Raw genomic sequence first — 16402 nt, 5'->3', positions numbered from 1 at the left:
CATCGGCACATCGGCAAAATGCTTGCACATTTTTGCAACGCCAGCTCTAGAGGCTTGCCTCGAATGGTGTTGCTAGTGGCGCCACCAAGATTACGTTGCCACTGCTGCAATTTTATCTTTACTTGGGAGTTTATGGTCACTGGACTACGAATCGCAACAACAACTAGCAATTGTGAAAGCTGCCACAAGTCGACACTCGAATGCTCTCTCTTAAGTTTACTTTTGAATGTCTGCAAATAAAATGCGATAGCTGGGAAATGTGTGAAAACAACTCCGCGAATGAAGTGTGTTTGCTGCAAATGCATTTTGCTAACCCAAGCAGCTCGAACAGCATCCTGGCAAACGTTGGCGCGTATCCTTTAAGTAGTTTGTTGGTTAGCAGAAAAATCATAAAATAGCTGCACCTGGTGGCCATTAGGGAGCATTGCGGAGCACTGCGCGACAGGAAACACAGGCGGCAAGACGTTGGCCAAGGCGCCCGGCGCCCATCGCCTTGTTTCTCCTTTGCCCCCTTTTGCCTGTTATCGCCTTGGCCCACTCAGCCAAGAAAGCCAGAGCAATATCGTTTTGGGGGAGCATGGATTGAGACGGGTAAAAAAAGGAAATGCCTTCATTTATTATTGAATATTATTTTATACGCTCGCTCGACTCGTTCGACTGCAGCGTAAAATCGAAAATCAATGACCGGAATGTGGCCTGGCAGCCGAACCATAACAATTCCGATGCTAATGGCAGCAGCCTCACACAATAGACGGGCGGTGGCCAAAGTGCAGGAAGTTTCTCTAGACAAATGGATACAACAGGCACCAAAGCAATCTCAATCCCAATGCGCTTTATTTCTCTGCTCAAGCTATTACTGTATTTATGTGCCGAGCATGTAATTGTGTGGCTTACCTTACGGTAAATGCGCTACGACGTGTCACCTGTGCCTGCTCCTTGATGTGACGATGCGAACGCTTCTGTGCCTGCTTCTCCCGATCGAAGTCCATAGCGGACACACGCTGCAATGCCTGATGACAGATGATGTCTCGATCCGACACAGATTTCATATTTCGCATAACGTAGGTGCCGCCAAAGCGAGAATGGCGACCGGAGGGAGGACGAGCCTGGCGACGAGCGTGCTCCCTACGACGTGCTGCTAGCAGCTCCTGCTGATCACGTTGCTTCTCGCTCAGACTGCGCTGCAGTGAAGCATCCGCCAGGGATTCAGCATTCTGTGTAGAGAAAAAAAGAAGAGTAATTAATTAAAGGTGAAAATTATAATAATCTGCAGTGTGCAATTAGAATAAAAAACAAATCGAGTGTGTTCGAATTGAGATACCCGCTACCTTTTTTGAATAATATCAAAAGAGTGTGGTAATATTCTTAAAATACACCAAATTAAAATATGTGTCAAAAATTCAAAAATATATCAAAGACTTTATTTAGTATATTATAATAAACCCTTTGTAAATAGGCGTTTTTTAGAAGTGGGTGTGGCCAAAACTTTAAAGCAAACTTAATCTGTGTGCAAAAATAACAAATGCTGTCTGATATCTCTATATTTTTCACAACAATGTGACATATTCTTAATGTACCAATAAATAATGCAACTTAACGTCTGTTGTGCATTTAAATAAAGCTTTTTAAAAACAAATCATTTGTATAATATTTTTGTTCAAAGCAGCTTAACAATTGTTGTTGTGCATTTAGCTGCAACTTTTCATTAAATAAAATTCGTTGTGCAATATATTTGTTGAGAAAGTTATTTCCACAATTTAACAGCTGTTCGCAACAGAATTATTTTATATAAAATAAGAGATTCTAAAACCTCAATATGCAATCCATTTAAGTTAAAGCATAAATCAACTGAATTTTTGTGTTCCGATGTGAATGTATGTGAAATTATTTATTATTTTTATACTTGTATTATTAATTATACTTATTCCTTTACCTGTTCACGATATAGCAGACAAATGATTTCCAGTCCATGCAAATGAAATTGTGCCTCATCCGGCGAGGAAACAATGAACAAGACCAGATCGAGAATGCCAGTTTGATGGAGTGCCCAAATCACCTGATCGTGCAGACTGGCATCGTTGTCAGCTCGACACTCGGCCTCCGGATTGGCAGGCACTTGAAGAACATTGCGCACCAGGACGAGAATACGTTCAATCAGTAGATTCTGCTCCTCGCTGCGTATGGCAAAAGCCTGAAAGTATAATGAAAGGGAGATGGGTGAGCAAGGAGGAGACAACATTAAAAGTCAAAATAATAAAATGTCTTGCGGCAAAATCCCAGTGTAAAAATCTTAGCGCCAAATCCCGCGAGTCAAGTTAAAATAATCAAATGAAATTAAATTAAATTAAATTGCAAATTTATGTAGCTCGACTGTAAAACGGAAGCCCAAGACCGAAAGCAAGCAGATGAGCAGCTGGCAGTTGGCAGCAAGCGATTCCACCACAACAAAGTCAAGATGAAATCAATTTGTGTGTCCTGGTGCTGGGCGACGAGGAGTCGTAGAGTGAGCGAGGCCCTGGGAACGAGGAGCAGTTACTGCTGTCGGCTTACAAATAAATACAACTAAGGCGGCTTTTGTGCCTACAAGCCAGCTGTGACTCGGGCTCCTCTGGTGGACATGGACACCATCCCCCCTTCCTCCACTTCCAACAACACACGCCTCAACCAGCTCTCGAGCCAAAAAGCCGTTCCAGCGTTCCTCATTCAAAGGCAAAGTTAATAATGACTTCCGCTTTTGGTTACCCTACGCAACAACAACAATGTGGGTGGGTGAGCGGCCCCCAAAAAGCTTTCCTCCACCCCGCTCTGGCTGTCCACTTGGCTGCTCGCCGCGCATACATCAAAGCGTGTAAGTCGGAGCCACGCAAATAAGGAAGTAAAGCATAAAAAGTCAGCAAGCAAGCGAGTAAGCAACCAACAGCCGCCGGCAGAAGGCAGACGACAGACGGTAGACGGCAAAACCGGGAAGCCGGGTCCGGGAAGCATCAATGGCTCCAATCCTCCCACACATTCATTATCAACAACAACAACAACAACAACAGCACTGAAGAGACAGCATCCATATAGAAATTCGCTAGCATTTAAGCCAAAAAAAAAAAAAAAAAATGGGTATAAAAAAGCGTTAGCTAAAAAATGAAAATCTAAAGAAATCCTCTGGCGACTCTTTGCTGGCAGCAGCAGCACCATGAAAATCCTTTGGAATTGCTCCCCGGAGTGTTATGAATGTCGATTCAATCGGCTTTAAATGAATTTATTTCGCTTTGCGAGAGAACTTTTTTCTTGCCTCTGTATGCGTGTGTGAATGAGTGAGTGTAAGTGAGACTGTGTGCGTATATGTTGGTATGTGTGCTATGATTATATAGTATCAACATCATTTGCGACGCAACTAGAGTTTCTCTATTGAATGCCAATAATTGCCAATGAAAGTTGATAAACACACTGAACTAAGAATACGTAACATTATGTGTTCTGATTAAGTGCTAGCTAGCAATTGAAAACGCTTGATACGTTAAATTGGTTATATAATGGAGTAAAAAATCTATGCTTTAATTTATTGTTTTCATATTATATTAAATATTTAAAATATGAAATGTTAATTAACTTAAAATATCGATTTCTACATATTTTGAAACCCCAAAGAATTATACTTTCGCTTTGTTATCAATTTAAATTATTTTATATTATTATTGAAATGAAAAAAATAAGAGTTAAATAAACAGAATTTTCTAACTTTGGAATCCCTAATTCCAGTAATAGTATGAGTAAAAGAATATAGCATGAACAAAGCCATAATATCTGTCGATTGCTTTCGAAAAAGTACTACGCCAAAAAAATGAGTCAATTATAAGGGACGAGTAAGTTGAAAGATTTTCCGTTTCTTATTCCTTATGCATATCCAAAAGCAAAAGACTACAGACTTCGTCATTCCCTTAATCCCAGCCACTGGCAAGTATGGGAGAACTTCTCCTTGGTTTTTTATTTTGGTATTCATTTCTTTCAGTCACAATTTAGCAATTGAAAACATTTCATTCTCAGACAGTCACCCACACAAAATGTTACAAATTGTACCCGGCATTATTCTCGTTGTTGCTGTTTTCTTTCATATTTTTCCTGCCTTTCTCTATTTTTGTTGTGGTTTTTGGCCACACCATATCCTCGCTCTTCCCCCATACGGAAAACTCCCACTTGATTTTGCTATGTGACATTGCTGGGCATGTTGACGACGCCTAGGAAAACCACAGATTTCCTTGGTGGGGGGCAACAACGTGTTTGATTTCAAGGTGCCTTCTGGCACTTTCCATTTCTTCTATATTTTCTACTTTTTTTTTTTGTGCTGGTGTTGTTGTTGTTGTTGTTATCCTCCCGCATTCGACGGGTGTTTATTAAATCGACTTGTTGCGGTTTTTCTTGCTGGCTGCTGGAAAGCTAAAAAGTTTCTAGCGTCGATTTGATTTCGTGTGATTTTTACAAAATTAAATTTTTAGCATTTCGCATTTCCGACACGTTTGTCGGACGCTAAAGAATGCAACGACATCAAAGAGTTTCAGATGCGGAATTTGAAACTCGCCCCTTTTCTTTTTTTTTGTGATTTTGCTCTTCTCGGATTAACCAAAAGATTAAGGAGGGAAAATAGAAAATTTGAAAGCTGCTCGGCCAAAAGATGAAACGCAGATAGTAAATGAAGTTCAAATTAGTTATGAAGCGCACAAAAAACAGATACGAATAAAATCAGCAAAAAAAAAAAACCAACGATGGAGCAACAGCAAGGACCAAGGCTGATGCGAAAACTAAGGGACAAAACAAAGGCGATGGCGAAGGGAAATGTGGAAAAGCAGTTTACCAAAAACTTGACTGCTGGCAGCTGGCACGAGAGCCATTAAAAGTTTTACGCGGCCGCTGCCACATTAATACTTGTGTAAGGGCTATAAAGATTACAAACAAAGCAACAACAAGAAAAGCCAAAAAAAAAATAGTTGTGCAAATGCCAGGCCGATAATTGCCTTGGCTTATAGTTGAGTCCGAGCATTAAACAGCTCCAATTAACTGCATTTTCTAGTGTATTTAAACCGCAAGTCGAAAATATAAAAATATTTGGAAGTCTGCCCCGGTCGGCCATCTAAGTCGCGTGGGAGGAGTGCAAATTGACCATATACAAATAAAAGATGATGACCAAGACCATGGCACGTTGCCACAGCGATGGATTCAGCAAGTACATCACAGTTGGAGCATTTGCATGCTCCACCATCAGTTCAGCCGCCAGCGGCTTCAGGCGCGGCATCAGCTGCGGCGGACGCTTGCAAATTGCACCCAGATACATTGAATCCGCCGGTGGAGCTATAAAGCTAGCAATCATGGAGTTGCCACGATGAGAACCAATCGGCTGACAACTTCTGAAGCAAGGCATAGACGCCCTCTTCACGGCAATCATTGTGTGCTTGCTAACGCATGACAAGCAATACGGGCACTTTGAACGGCTGCCCTTAGTGTCCATCCAATTCATGATGCACAGGCCACAGAACATGTGACCACAGAAGCCCACCAAAGGCTCGCGAGCGATATTCATGCAGATCACGCATGTGTACACATTGAGAGTGGACAACACCTCAGGATTAATTTGAATGTCGATTGTTCTACGGCGATTCGTAGCCAACGTTGAAATTCTCGGCTGTTGCTCTTCGTTCTCATCGTGACTATCGTCGTCGGATTGGTTTGCGTACATTTCGTATTATGAATTTTTACAAGTATATAATATATGTATTAAAGTCCAGAAGACTTAACAAAATTGTTTCCCAACTGTTCAGTTAAACATCTTTGCTTGTACTTACAATTTCCAGCGCCTGCTTTAGTTTCTCAAACAATGCTGTCCAGATTTTATCCCTTGTGAAGGCTGCTTTATAACCCTGCAGTATGTCGATCAGCTCCATGAATACCTTACGACCATGATTATCATTGGGCGGTCCATCGCGATACAGCAACAGCGTTGGATTCGTCAATATGACCAGCAGGCGAATAAGTAAATCTGATAGTTCCTCATGTTGCACATAGTCGGGCAGCATGTAAACCAAATCGGTTTGCAGCACCTTGGCGCGTCCTAAGTGTCGACGATACTCATGATTGTCCAGATCACGGCGCAGGATCCAAATGAGATGCTATAAATGAAACGGTTTCAATTAGAAACATTTTTTTGGCTTTTCAGTCTACACTCTCACCTTCAATCCCTCGGCAGCATCGGGCTCTGCTTGGTAACGACTTCCATCGCTGACGCCAAGTGCGGCGCAAGTGGCATCGATGTCTGCCAACAGCACAGACATGTTGCACCAACAGAGAAGATCACGAAATTACACAATTCTAATTAATTACTTAAATTCAAACGAAATTGCAATTGTTTATTTCACTAAGCACATCAAACACACAATTGGCAGAATTCGCGCGCAAAACAAAACTCAAAACAGCTGTTCGATCGATGACGGCTGCTGCTGTCGATAGACGCTGCTGTTGATATCGATAGTTGCTCGCAATTGCGTTACGCACGTTCAGTGGTTTGTGTCTCGACTAATTTAAAATGGCGCGTAATTTAAAACGACTTTCTTGATTTGAAAAATTACAACCCAGTAAAATAGTTTTAACAGTAATAGAATATTAATGTTTAATATTTAGTATTTGTATTCTACTAACATCAGAATTTAGAGTGCTGCAAGTTTTAGGAAAAATTTCATTTTTAGAAACGAGTGGAAACACTTTAGAATATTTGAGGGCAATTGACTCTTCTGCACATTCGAATTCGATTCAATTTAAAATTATTTGCTAGCAAAGCCGCACACACACGCCCTCACACAGAGATGTGCTACTGCTCAAGGGTCCCTTGTTGGGAGTTTGAGTTCGTATTGAATGTCAATTTGCAGGTTCTGCATATGAAGTGCGAGCTGAATATTTGCAAATAGGTGCCAAACAAATGGGAAATTTAAATCTTTGCAAGGCATTGAAGCTTCAAATTACTAAAGCTTGGCTATTACCAACTGAGTTATGCAATGTGTAAGTAGATATTGCAATGCAGCGTCAACTAATCATCAGACTTCGATTTAAAGCCAGAGAAAAATGCAAGATTAAAAGCAAATAGGTTTTGTGCTTGCATATTTATCTTCTATATGTATATGAGCAAATACTAGAGAACGTTGTGCAAACGTTTGGTCGCAAAAACCTGCCCAGCAGACACTTCAATTCACAAGTTGCTGGATTTAGTTTCCAACTCCAGCTCCAGCTCCAGTTTCATCAAGGACCACACGTGCAACGTGCCCGACAAGCCCTGCAGCATAGAAGAGAGTCTCTCTTTCTCTCTAGCTTCTGTCATTCCCTAAAGAAGTTGAATTTAATTAACTAAGTAAATGCTCAGACATGAGTCTCATTCCGCTTCCATTGCTGGCGCTGCTACTGCTGCTTCTGCTTCAGCTTCAGCTTCTGCTGCTTATCAGCATCTTCAGCACAGTTTTGATGAACTCCGGACGAATAACAAGGACAACATCAACAAAACGCTGAGCAACTTGTACGCTTAGTGACCAAGTAAGTAAGCCAAAGCGAAGCCAAGACCAAGTCTAAGTCCAAGTTTTGATGTCTGCATCTCTTTGCAAAGCGCCTTCGGCTTTCAGCTATCATCTCTCCATCTATCCATCTCTCATATCAAACCATCAGTTTCGACCAGCACCACCCATAAACCATCACCCATCAACATCATCATCGCCCAACACCCAGCGCCCAACACGCAATGTCCTGTCGTCAGCCCTCCTGTGGATTGGGCCCAAAAAGGACCGCCTGTCGAGCAGCTTGGCGCTATGCAAACCTGATTATAATGTGTCAAATCCATTATGCGCTTGCTGTCAGGATTTTAGGCGCAAAACATCGTCCAGTGTATTTTGCTGCACAACTTTAAGACAACTTTCGGCCAAAGTCTTTTGGTCAGACAAAGTTAATTATAATTTTATGTGTAAGCAAAACTACGTGCCCTAGGCTCAATTAAGACAGTCACCATTTTATAGGGTTTCCACTGCCAATTAGTTTACTCATCCTTATGGTTGCGTTCGTTCTTCAAGAATTTGCCATTCAAGTGGAAATCGAATGGATATTCATCTCGATGCTCCCACTCGTCGGGTAATGCTGGATGATCTGGATACAGCCAAAAGCAGCAATACATTTCCGTTTTATTACCACTCGACTCGGGCTCGGGTAAGCTTCTCGGGTGAATCAGCGTTTGTCGTGTTCGTCCCACTGTGCGGCCAAGCTTCACAGGTCCAGGCAGTCGTGAGTATTGCGTAGAGCGAGTTGTGATTTCAATTGCATAATTTAAATCATCAATTGACTGCTGGGAGTTTTTAATCCCTTTGGCTGCGCAAAGCACAAATGCTGCAACAGCAAATAATTGGCTTAAATGCATACAGCAAAAAAAAGCTAATTCGCTTACCTAACAATATTGTCAGCCTCTTCATGCTGCTGCTGACACAAAACTGATTGCAAATACAATTGCGTTTTAACTAGAACTAATCACGTGTTTCGCTCTCTTAATGTCAATTATTTAACCTTACCTTAAGGCAATTAGTTTGGCATATACTCGATATTTGTCGTCTTGCTAAAAAGCTGAAGGCAATTTCCACATATTTAATGTGTCATAAATGCGAGATATGCTAAAAATACTGCAACATCAAATTATCAGATGTTTAGATATTCATAATTCACTCTTATTATTTTCAATTATATAAAGTTTAGATTCTAAACCTTAAAGTAATAAGTATGACTTTGCTCAACCTCGTTGAGCTTATATGGGCAATGTTTATATTTAATTTTTCAGAAAATCCGATTTTATTCTGTTTCAATAGTCACATTGAATTTTAATATTATTCTTATTAGTATAATTTATTCTTTATTAATTTTATTATTACAATAAACTCTTTTAGTTCTCGAATATTAACCCATACGTATACTTGATTTTTATTAGCCACTTTGTGTCATAATAAAAAATTACATATTTAATTCTGTCAAATAAATGCGAGTCAAACCAAAAATTCTGTAACACCAAATTATGGCCAAATGTTTACATATTCCTATTTTTTTGTCGGATTTTTTCGCTGTTTGTCAAGCAGTTAACCCGGTTAACCGCTGGCCCTGAATGCGTCAAATACATTTTTTAGGTGAAAAGCAAAGGCGAAAGGCAATGAAAGCGTTCCAAAGCACAGCTGTTTGGTAAACAAAATGGCGCAACTGCAAAGGCAACAGCACCTAAAAGCGTAATCCGCCAGCAACAACAACAGCAACAACGACAACAACGAGAAGAAGAGAACAACTGACGTCTGTCAGCTGCTGTCATGCAACGGCGTAGAAACGCATTTGTTGGCTTTTCAGCTTGCGGCCGCCATTTTGTCAACATGGCGGCGGCCGCTCTCCATTGTTTGTTGGGAGCCTTCATCTTGCATTCTGATTGCGTGGCTTAATTGCACAGTGGTCGCGACTAGTTACAACGTCTGTGCCAGATTTTGCGATGCCAAGAGAAAAGTGAAAGCCTCGCACTTCTGTTTTTCTTTTTTTTTCTTCTTTTTTCGCTTTGTTTTTGGCCCGCATGCAAGCGAAAATGGAAGCGACGGAGAAAACAAACGGAAGCCAAAAAGGGGCAGACCGCACAATGCATAGAGCTTGACTTTGTGCGGCCCGAAGACCTTAAAAAAAAAACAAGCAAAGGCACAAAACAATTTTAGAACAAATAAAACTCACACCTGAGACTATGCGATGGGTCAGCTCTAGTGTGTTATGTGGGTCTCGAAGCAGCTGCTCGCAAAATGAATCGTTGTAAATCAATTTGTACAAATTGTGAGAAACAAGAACAATTACACGGTATGCTGAGGCGTAACGCTTTAAACAGAAAGACTTTAAGATACTCTATAAACTAAGAGAGAACTTCAAAATCTTATTCTTAGAATTTTATTTTCATTTCTTTTGTTATAGAAACTTTAGTGTATTTCTAAATATATCTATTGATTATAGGGTATTTCGAGAAAGAGATGAAAGCGAAATCAAAGGCAAGCAACAGGGTCAGTGCTAACAAGAAAGCAATTCAAGCAAAAACTCAACCCCACACGCTACACTACATGTTGCCTTTTTACCCCCCAATCGCTTTCTTTGCCCAGCATCGAGTTCGACTTCGCCTAGCTGCGCCCTTCTTCTGAAACAAATCAAAGAGAAATTGCAAACGACAAGTTAATCTTACTTCAAGCATAACCGGAAGCCATTTTATGACCCAATGGACAATGTACAATGTACAATAGCAGCCACCACTCCCCACACCACTCTCCCTCCCTCCCTTCATCATCCCCCCGCTGCAGCTTCCACTTCCTGATCCAATGGCATTCACTTGGCAGCTGCTTACGCGTATTTACAAAATAAATAAAAAAAAAAGGAGAAGGAAACGCGGACATTGGTGCATCCGCATCCGCAACCGCATTTAAGATCACAATCGCACAAAGTACAACTTAAATAAAGGAATTTATGCGCCACATTTGGGCTGCTGTTGGCGCTGCTGTGGCCGCCTTTGCTGTTTTGTTGCACGATGAATTAAGGTTCAATAAAAAGTCGAAGTGAATACGAAATTCGCAAAGGAAAAGTTTCGCAGCTGGAATATGTCGACAGCTTCTTCGAGCAGCCTTTGGCCTTTGTCTTTGTTGCTTCAGTATTTTTATTTTTTTCTGCTTACTTTTGTGTATTTTTGTGCCTGCGTTTTTCATGATGTTTGCACATTTGCTCCTTATTGTTGTTGTTGCTGTTGCTGCTGCTTTTGCTGTTTCTGTCGCTATTGTTGTCGTTGTTGCTGTGCTTGTCGATTTTGAGTTACAAAGCCAAAATCTCGGCAAACGCGAAGGAGCAAGAGAAACCAGAGAAATCGGCTACGAAAACAGAAATACCTTTTGCATGCTTCATTGACGTTGCCTTTCTGCTGAGTGAACATCAAATGGGATTTGTCGGCCAACGGGGGCCATGGCCGGACATATGCTCTTCCCTCTTCTACTCATCGTTGTTGTTGTTATTGTTTCGTAACAGTTCAATGGTGTGTTAAGCACACCCACACACCCACACATCCACACACACACACTCGCATACACAGAGTTTATGTGGCAACATCCAATAACATCGAACATCGTTTTAGTGCCTGAGATATGTGTGAACTTTTCTCTGACCAGACATCATTGCAGCTTCCCAGGATTGAGGACTGAGGACTGAGGACTGAGGACCAAGGACTGCACTTATCCAAATTAAGATTGTGTGGAGATTGCCGAGCGCAGAAACCAGCGCAAACATCAAACATTTGACTTGTGCTCGCTTTGAGCCGAAGATTGCTTCAAAGACGGATTACAGCTACACTTTGAAATACATAATAATCATTTCAGTTTCTCCGATTCATTGAGAAATAACCTACATTGGGTAATGGCAACTCTTCTTACGCCATAAAAATCGATTTCAATTCAAGATTGATTTAACAAAGTTGTTTAAATACCTGCGCTTTAAATGCGTTAATACACATCTCAGCGACAATTTTGTGTGAACTTTACGCATAAAGTTCAGCTGAATGGAATGAAATGTTTTTGCACTTCACAGATACATATTGACTTGTATCTGGTTCCTGGCACGTGTATCCTTGCAAAGATTTCTGTGTATGTCTATATGTGTGTGTGTGTGTTTCCTATTTGCCTGCCATTTATTTGTATATTTATTTTATGTTTTTTGAGCGTCTGCCTGGTCGCATAACTCAAAGTGCTTGAGCATACGATGCCGTGCAGATAATGATGCTAAAAGTGTCGCCTGCTTGGGGAAATCAAGGTAAACCAATGCCACACACACACACACAAACACATACACACCCTTAGCATGTGTGTGAGCAGAAAAATAACATATCGAAAAATGATTTTCATTTGAGCAAGCAAATGTGGTGGGGCAAAAAAAGGCAAAATAAGCGTCAGCGAAATCTGTTTCAATAGCTTTTGGCCTGATAGCGATGCGTTTTGCAGCTGGAAAGGGAAGTCATAAAATCGCGAGAAAGCATCACAACATAAAGCACAGCAGAGCACAACAACAATAAGAGCTGAGAAACGCTGGCGGCAGCTATACTCGTAATGATGTAAAATATATCGTTGAGATTTAGTCGAGTTGCGACTCAAAACCGAAAACCAAAAAACCGAAAACCCCTCGCCAAAAAAAGAAAAAACAAGACAAGGTCTGTGCGTGTGCTGATAAAGCGCTGAACAGAAAGTAAAAAGAAAAAAAATGAAAAGTGTTGGATGTTTGTGTTTGTGTATGTGTGTGTGTGTGTGGTATACACTTCAAAGTCAAGCAAACAACAAAACAAATGCATAAAGTATCGAATTTGCTTAGCGTACTCACGCCTCTACTCCGCACTCACTTCTCGCTGAATATTATTCAATTTACTGTAATAGCCGCGCTTAAGTTTGTCCTGGTGCACATGGCGTATGCGCAACGTTGAGTGACTTGCCTTGCCTTGCGTTGCCTTGCCACACTTAATGGCTGAAGTGTATTGATGATGTCGACGCTGCTTTCCAGTTACCCCAATCTCGTCGCCGCCCAATCCCGTCGCTTAGCTCCCTCGTCACCAGCGTCACATCGCATCACAAATCTGAATCGCCGCATTTGAACTTCAATGACGCGCAATTTTATGCGTAAATCTTTTACATAAATTTTGCAAAACGTTTACGTCTGCACGAAAGGATTTGCCAGGCAAATCGGCAGGAGAAGGAGTGAAGCTTGCTAGCTTTGCTCGCTTGGCTTTTAAGACACTTTGAAGCCCCCAATGAACGGCAGAAAGTGAAGTGCGTAAAAAACGTTAATACGAGCTTTGCCTCAGCCCTTCCACCCCCCCTTTTTATGACATTTACTGCTACAATTTAGCGCAAAAGCCAAATGCGAAAAGCACAAAACACACTTTGCCTTTTTATGCAGATCAATGCGAATTCAATAAAAATGCTCGAATATTTTCTTAATGCATCATAAATCTGCTGCGTTTCATCGTTTGATGAGCCATAAATCAAAATCAATTCGATGCTTTGCATTACGTTACGTTGCGACAAACAAAGAACTGTAAAAAGATATTCAAATTTCAAAGTTGATAACTACGAAAAGTATTTATTGCCTCTCGCCATGTCAATTGCCAAATTATTGAGGTGAAACTTTCGATTTTATTGGATTCTTTTAATCTGCAAATACCTTAAATCGGAAAATCCATAAACATGTTAACCGTTTTGCTGCTGTGACAGCTTTAATTTGGGGCGCTCACAAATCGCATTCTTCTATTCTATTTTCTATTCCAATTACCATTAGAAATAAAAATCAAACAAGCTGAGAAAAACAAAATTTATTAAGTGATAAATTTGGGACATTGCGCAAATGTCAGGAAAGGTCAATTGAAAAGTGAAAGCTCAAGAAAAGGATGCTAAGCGCCTTTTGGCACCCACACACCGGCAAACACACACACACACACACTCACACTCGTACTCAATCAGCGTCCGTTGTCAGGCGAAAGCAAATGTCCGTCGTCATCCTTTGTCAATTCCGTCCGCCCTCCCGTTTCCGTCCGTCCTAGTTCTCCGGCTCTCTATTTTTCTAAGTTGGCCAAACGAAAAAGGCGCACAAAACAAAAGCCGCTCAGAACAAATTACCAGAGTTGTCTTTTCTACAACTTTGCGGCTCTTTCCTTGGCTGCTGCCTGCCTCATCTTGTCTTTTACTACTTTTTACTACTCGCATTTGCCAATTGCACTTTTCAACTGGCCCCATTTCGTATCGTTTCGTTTCGTTTCGACCATGGCCAAGCACAGTGAGATGCCAGTCAGTGACCATCCTTCGGGCACTTTAATATAACCGTTAGTTTTCTATTCCAACAGCGCGGCACTCCCTTGAGTAAAATGTGTGTACAGCTGCGTACAATGAGCTTGGGACTTGGCCAGGACACACAGCACACACACACATAGAAAGAGGGGTTGGGAGTGTGAGGAACTTTGTTGCAAGCAATGGAGTTTTGTTGCCAACTATTTGCCCACTTAAACATTTATGTAATAGGCTTGAAATTTCCATTTGCCAACCGCAAAAACTACACAAATGTGGACCAAGAGGGAAACTTGCAGACTCGTCTGTCTAGCTGCAGGGTGTTGCACCTGCAACAGACAATCTATCTGACTGCAATGTGCAAGCTGCACGCATTAAATATTTAAATCGGTTACTATTTCCGTGTCCAGTTTAGCTCTCAATTTAAGCCGGTATTTAGACCTGACTGCAGTATCAGCACATTAAATGATTTAACTATTGATTTATTGCTGAAGTAGATTTAATTGAAGAATATTAGGTTTATGTAATAAAGCTCACCTTAAAGATTATTCTGTATCATAGGATATTTAATTGAAAACAAAGTTATCCAAATAGTGTGACCATTAAATTATAAGGACAACGATTATAAGCATAAATCGGACGAAAAAAATCGATAATTGCAATGAAAGAAATGATATCGAGAAATGGATGACGACGGAAAAAGATCGATAATTGCAATGAAAGAAATTATTTCGATAAAATGAGAGTAGGAAAGAAAGGAGTAATGAAATATGATGACCATTAATTTATAAGGAAAACGATTATAAGCACAATATCCAGCGAACGAAAAATTTCGATAATTTCAATGAAAGAAATGATTTCTATAAAAGGTGGAGTAAAAAAGAAAACAAAAATGAAACGAACATTTAATTTTGTTATTATATTTTTGTTTTCCAATGTCGAAACCTTACACTGACTATAAACTCAGCATACCCTATGGCAAAGTATATTTAATGCACCTTTTTGCTCTATATCCAGGATAAGTTGATCGTATTTAATTTAAGTAGCATACTTTTCAGGGCAGCCACAGCTATTTAGAATGCGTTCGCTGTCTCTGAGTGGGGCAAGAATTTTAAATTAATATCATTTGCACTTGCACTTGACTGCTGCGTTTAAGTTGAAATTGGGTTTTTTGCATTTCAGCAACGTACTCGAACGATGGCGAAACTTTCATTATTAAAGTGCATCTCGGTTTCTTTCTGCTACTCCTGCTGCTTCTGCTGTCCGGCAAAGGCCAGAAGGCCAAAAAGCCGCAGAGGAGCAATGGAGCAATGGAAATAGTCGAGCAGTTGAGCAGTTGTTAAGCTCAAGCACAAACTCCCACATCAGTTATACGTTTTTTCCCCATTTTTTTGGTTTTTACTTTTTGTTCATTTATAATATGACTTCTTTTGCCTTTTGGCGCTCCGGCCGTGTCGAGTTGAGTTGAGTCGAGTCGAGTTGAGTCTGCGTGGCAGCCTGAAAAGTTGCGGTTTGGTTGCACTTAAATTATTGCATTAAGGCAAAGTCCTTGAGCAGTGGCATCAGCAACGGCAACGGCAACGGCAACAACAACAACAACGGAAACAGCTGCACATAGAGCCATGTTTTAGGGGGCATTGCAATTAAATAATTTGCGGTTCTGTGTGTAGTCGAGGCGTAAAACTTTTCGAATGCTTCGAGAAATAAGTTAGCCATAAGTCAAAGTAAGAGAGGCGCATAAAATACTGCATCAAGTGCTATTGTAGTAAACGTGTGCCAGCATACGTGACGCTCTCTCGGCTATCCGAAGATATTGGCTCTCTTTATCTTTTCTCTCAATGCACATTTCTATGTTATACATAATTAAGCTCAGTCTTGATCGAGCAGGAATAAATCGGACGCTAAGCTGTAATTCGTATTTAATATTACGTGTGTGTATAACTACCACAATTTCAGTGGGATCGGCTAAAAAAAATGAACACGTCTACATTTGAGAAATACACTACGACACAATTAAAGAAGTGGCTAACAGCGCTATGTTTGCCCGCGGGGCAACAAGGCAGAATTAATAAAACAGAATTGGGGCAAGAATTTTAAATAATATCATTTGCACTTGCACTTGATTGCTCGCGTTTAAGTTGAAATTCAGGAAGCAACGTTTTGGCATTTCAGCAACGTACTCGAACGATGGCGAAACTTTCATTATTCAAAAGTGCATTACGTTTAGTCAAAGAGGAATTGCGAAATTCTCAGAACAACGCAGCTTCTGTCTACAACAGAAATAGACAACAACAACAACGGCGCCACACAGTTTTGCGCGCAGCTGCACAGCGTTCGGCGCCAGAAGTCGCGAATTTGGGCGACAACAACAACAACAACGACAGCAACGGGATCGACACAAACAACAACGGCGCCACACACTTACTCGATTTGTGCACAGCTGCACAAAGTGCGGCGCCAGAAGTCGCAAATTTGGCGGCAGCAACGGCAACAACAACAACATCAGTAGTTCTCTATGTCAGGTTATGGGAGCACTG

At 40.9% G+C, this 16402-nt stretch overlaps 3 protein-coding genes across 3 annotated transcripts in view; all 3 read right to left on the bottom strand.

Moving 5' to 3' along the window:
• Positions 1-6440, bottom strand: part of LOC133839641 (protein timeless homolog) — a 63361-nt gene extending 56921 nt beyond the window's left edge. The window contains 4 exon segments of the mRNA XM_062271271.1: positions 895-1214; positions 1934-2191; positions 5826-6149; positions 6210-6440. Of these exon segments, the coding sequence (XP_062127255.1) occupies positions 895-1214; positions 1934-2191; positions 5826-6149; positions 6210-6311 (1004 nt within the window). The 5' untranslated portion in view covers positions 6312-6440.
• LOC133839640 (uncharacterized) lies at positions 5040-5795 on the bottom strand. The gene has a single exon (XM_062271270.1). The coding sequence runs from the start codon at positions 5717-5719 to the stop codon at positions 5117-5119; it is 603 nt and encodes a 200-aa protein (XP_062127254.1). The 5' UTR covers positions 5720-5795; the 3' UTR covers positions 5040-5116.
• Positions 6441-7850: 1410 nt separating the features above from the next.
• LOC133838858 (uncharacterized) lies at positions 7851-8553 on the bottom strand. Its single transcript, XM_062270087.1, has 2 exons — positions 8453-8553; positions 7851-8394 (listed from the first exon to the last, which is right to left on the bottom strand). The coding sequence occupies exons 1-2, from the start codon at positions 8475-8477 to the stop codon at positions 8051-8053; spliced, it is 369 nt and encodes a 122-aa protein (XP_062126071.1). The 5' UTR covers positions 8478-8553; the 3' UTR covers positions 7851-8050.
• Positions 8554-16402: the final 7849 nt, after the last annotated feature.

The sequence above is a fragment of the Drosophila sulfurigaster genome, chromosome 2R, assembly GCF_023558435.1.
Source record: "Drosophila sulfurigaster albostrigata strain 15112-1811.04 chromosome 2R, ASM2355843v2, whole genome shotgun sequence".
Lineage (NCBI taxonomy): Eukaryota > Metazoa > Arthropoda > Insecta > Diptera > Drosophilidae > Drosophila > Drosophila sulfurigaster.
This window is presented reverse-complemented; position numbering and strand designations above follow the sequence as displayed.

Coding starts and splice junctions, on each gene's coding strand:
- LOC133839640 (XM_062271270.1), bottom strand. CDS start 5,719: ATGTACGCAAACCAATCCGACGACGATAGTCACGATGAGAACGAAGAG.
- LOC133838858 (XM_062270087.1), bottom strand. CDS start 8,477: ATGAAGAGGCTGACAATATTGTTAG. Junction 8,395..8,452: donor GAGGCTGACAATATTGTTAG/GTAAGCGAATTA, acceptor TTGCTGTTGCAG/CATTTGTGCTTTGCGCAGCC.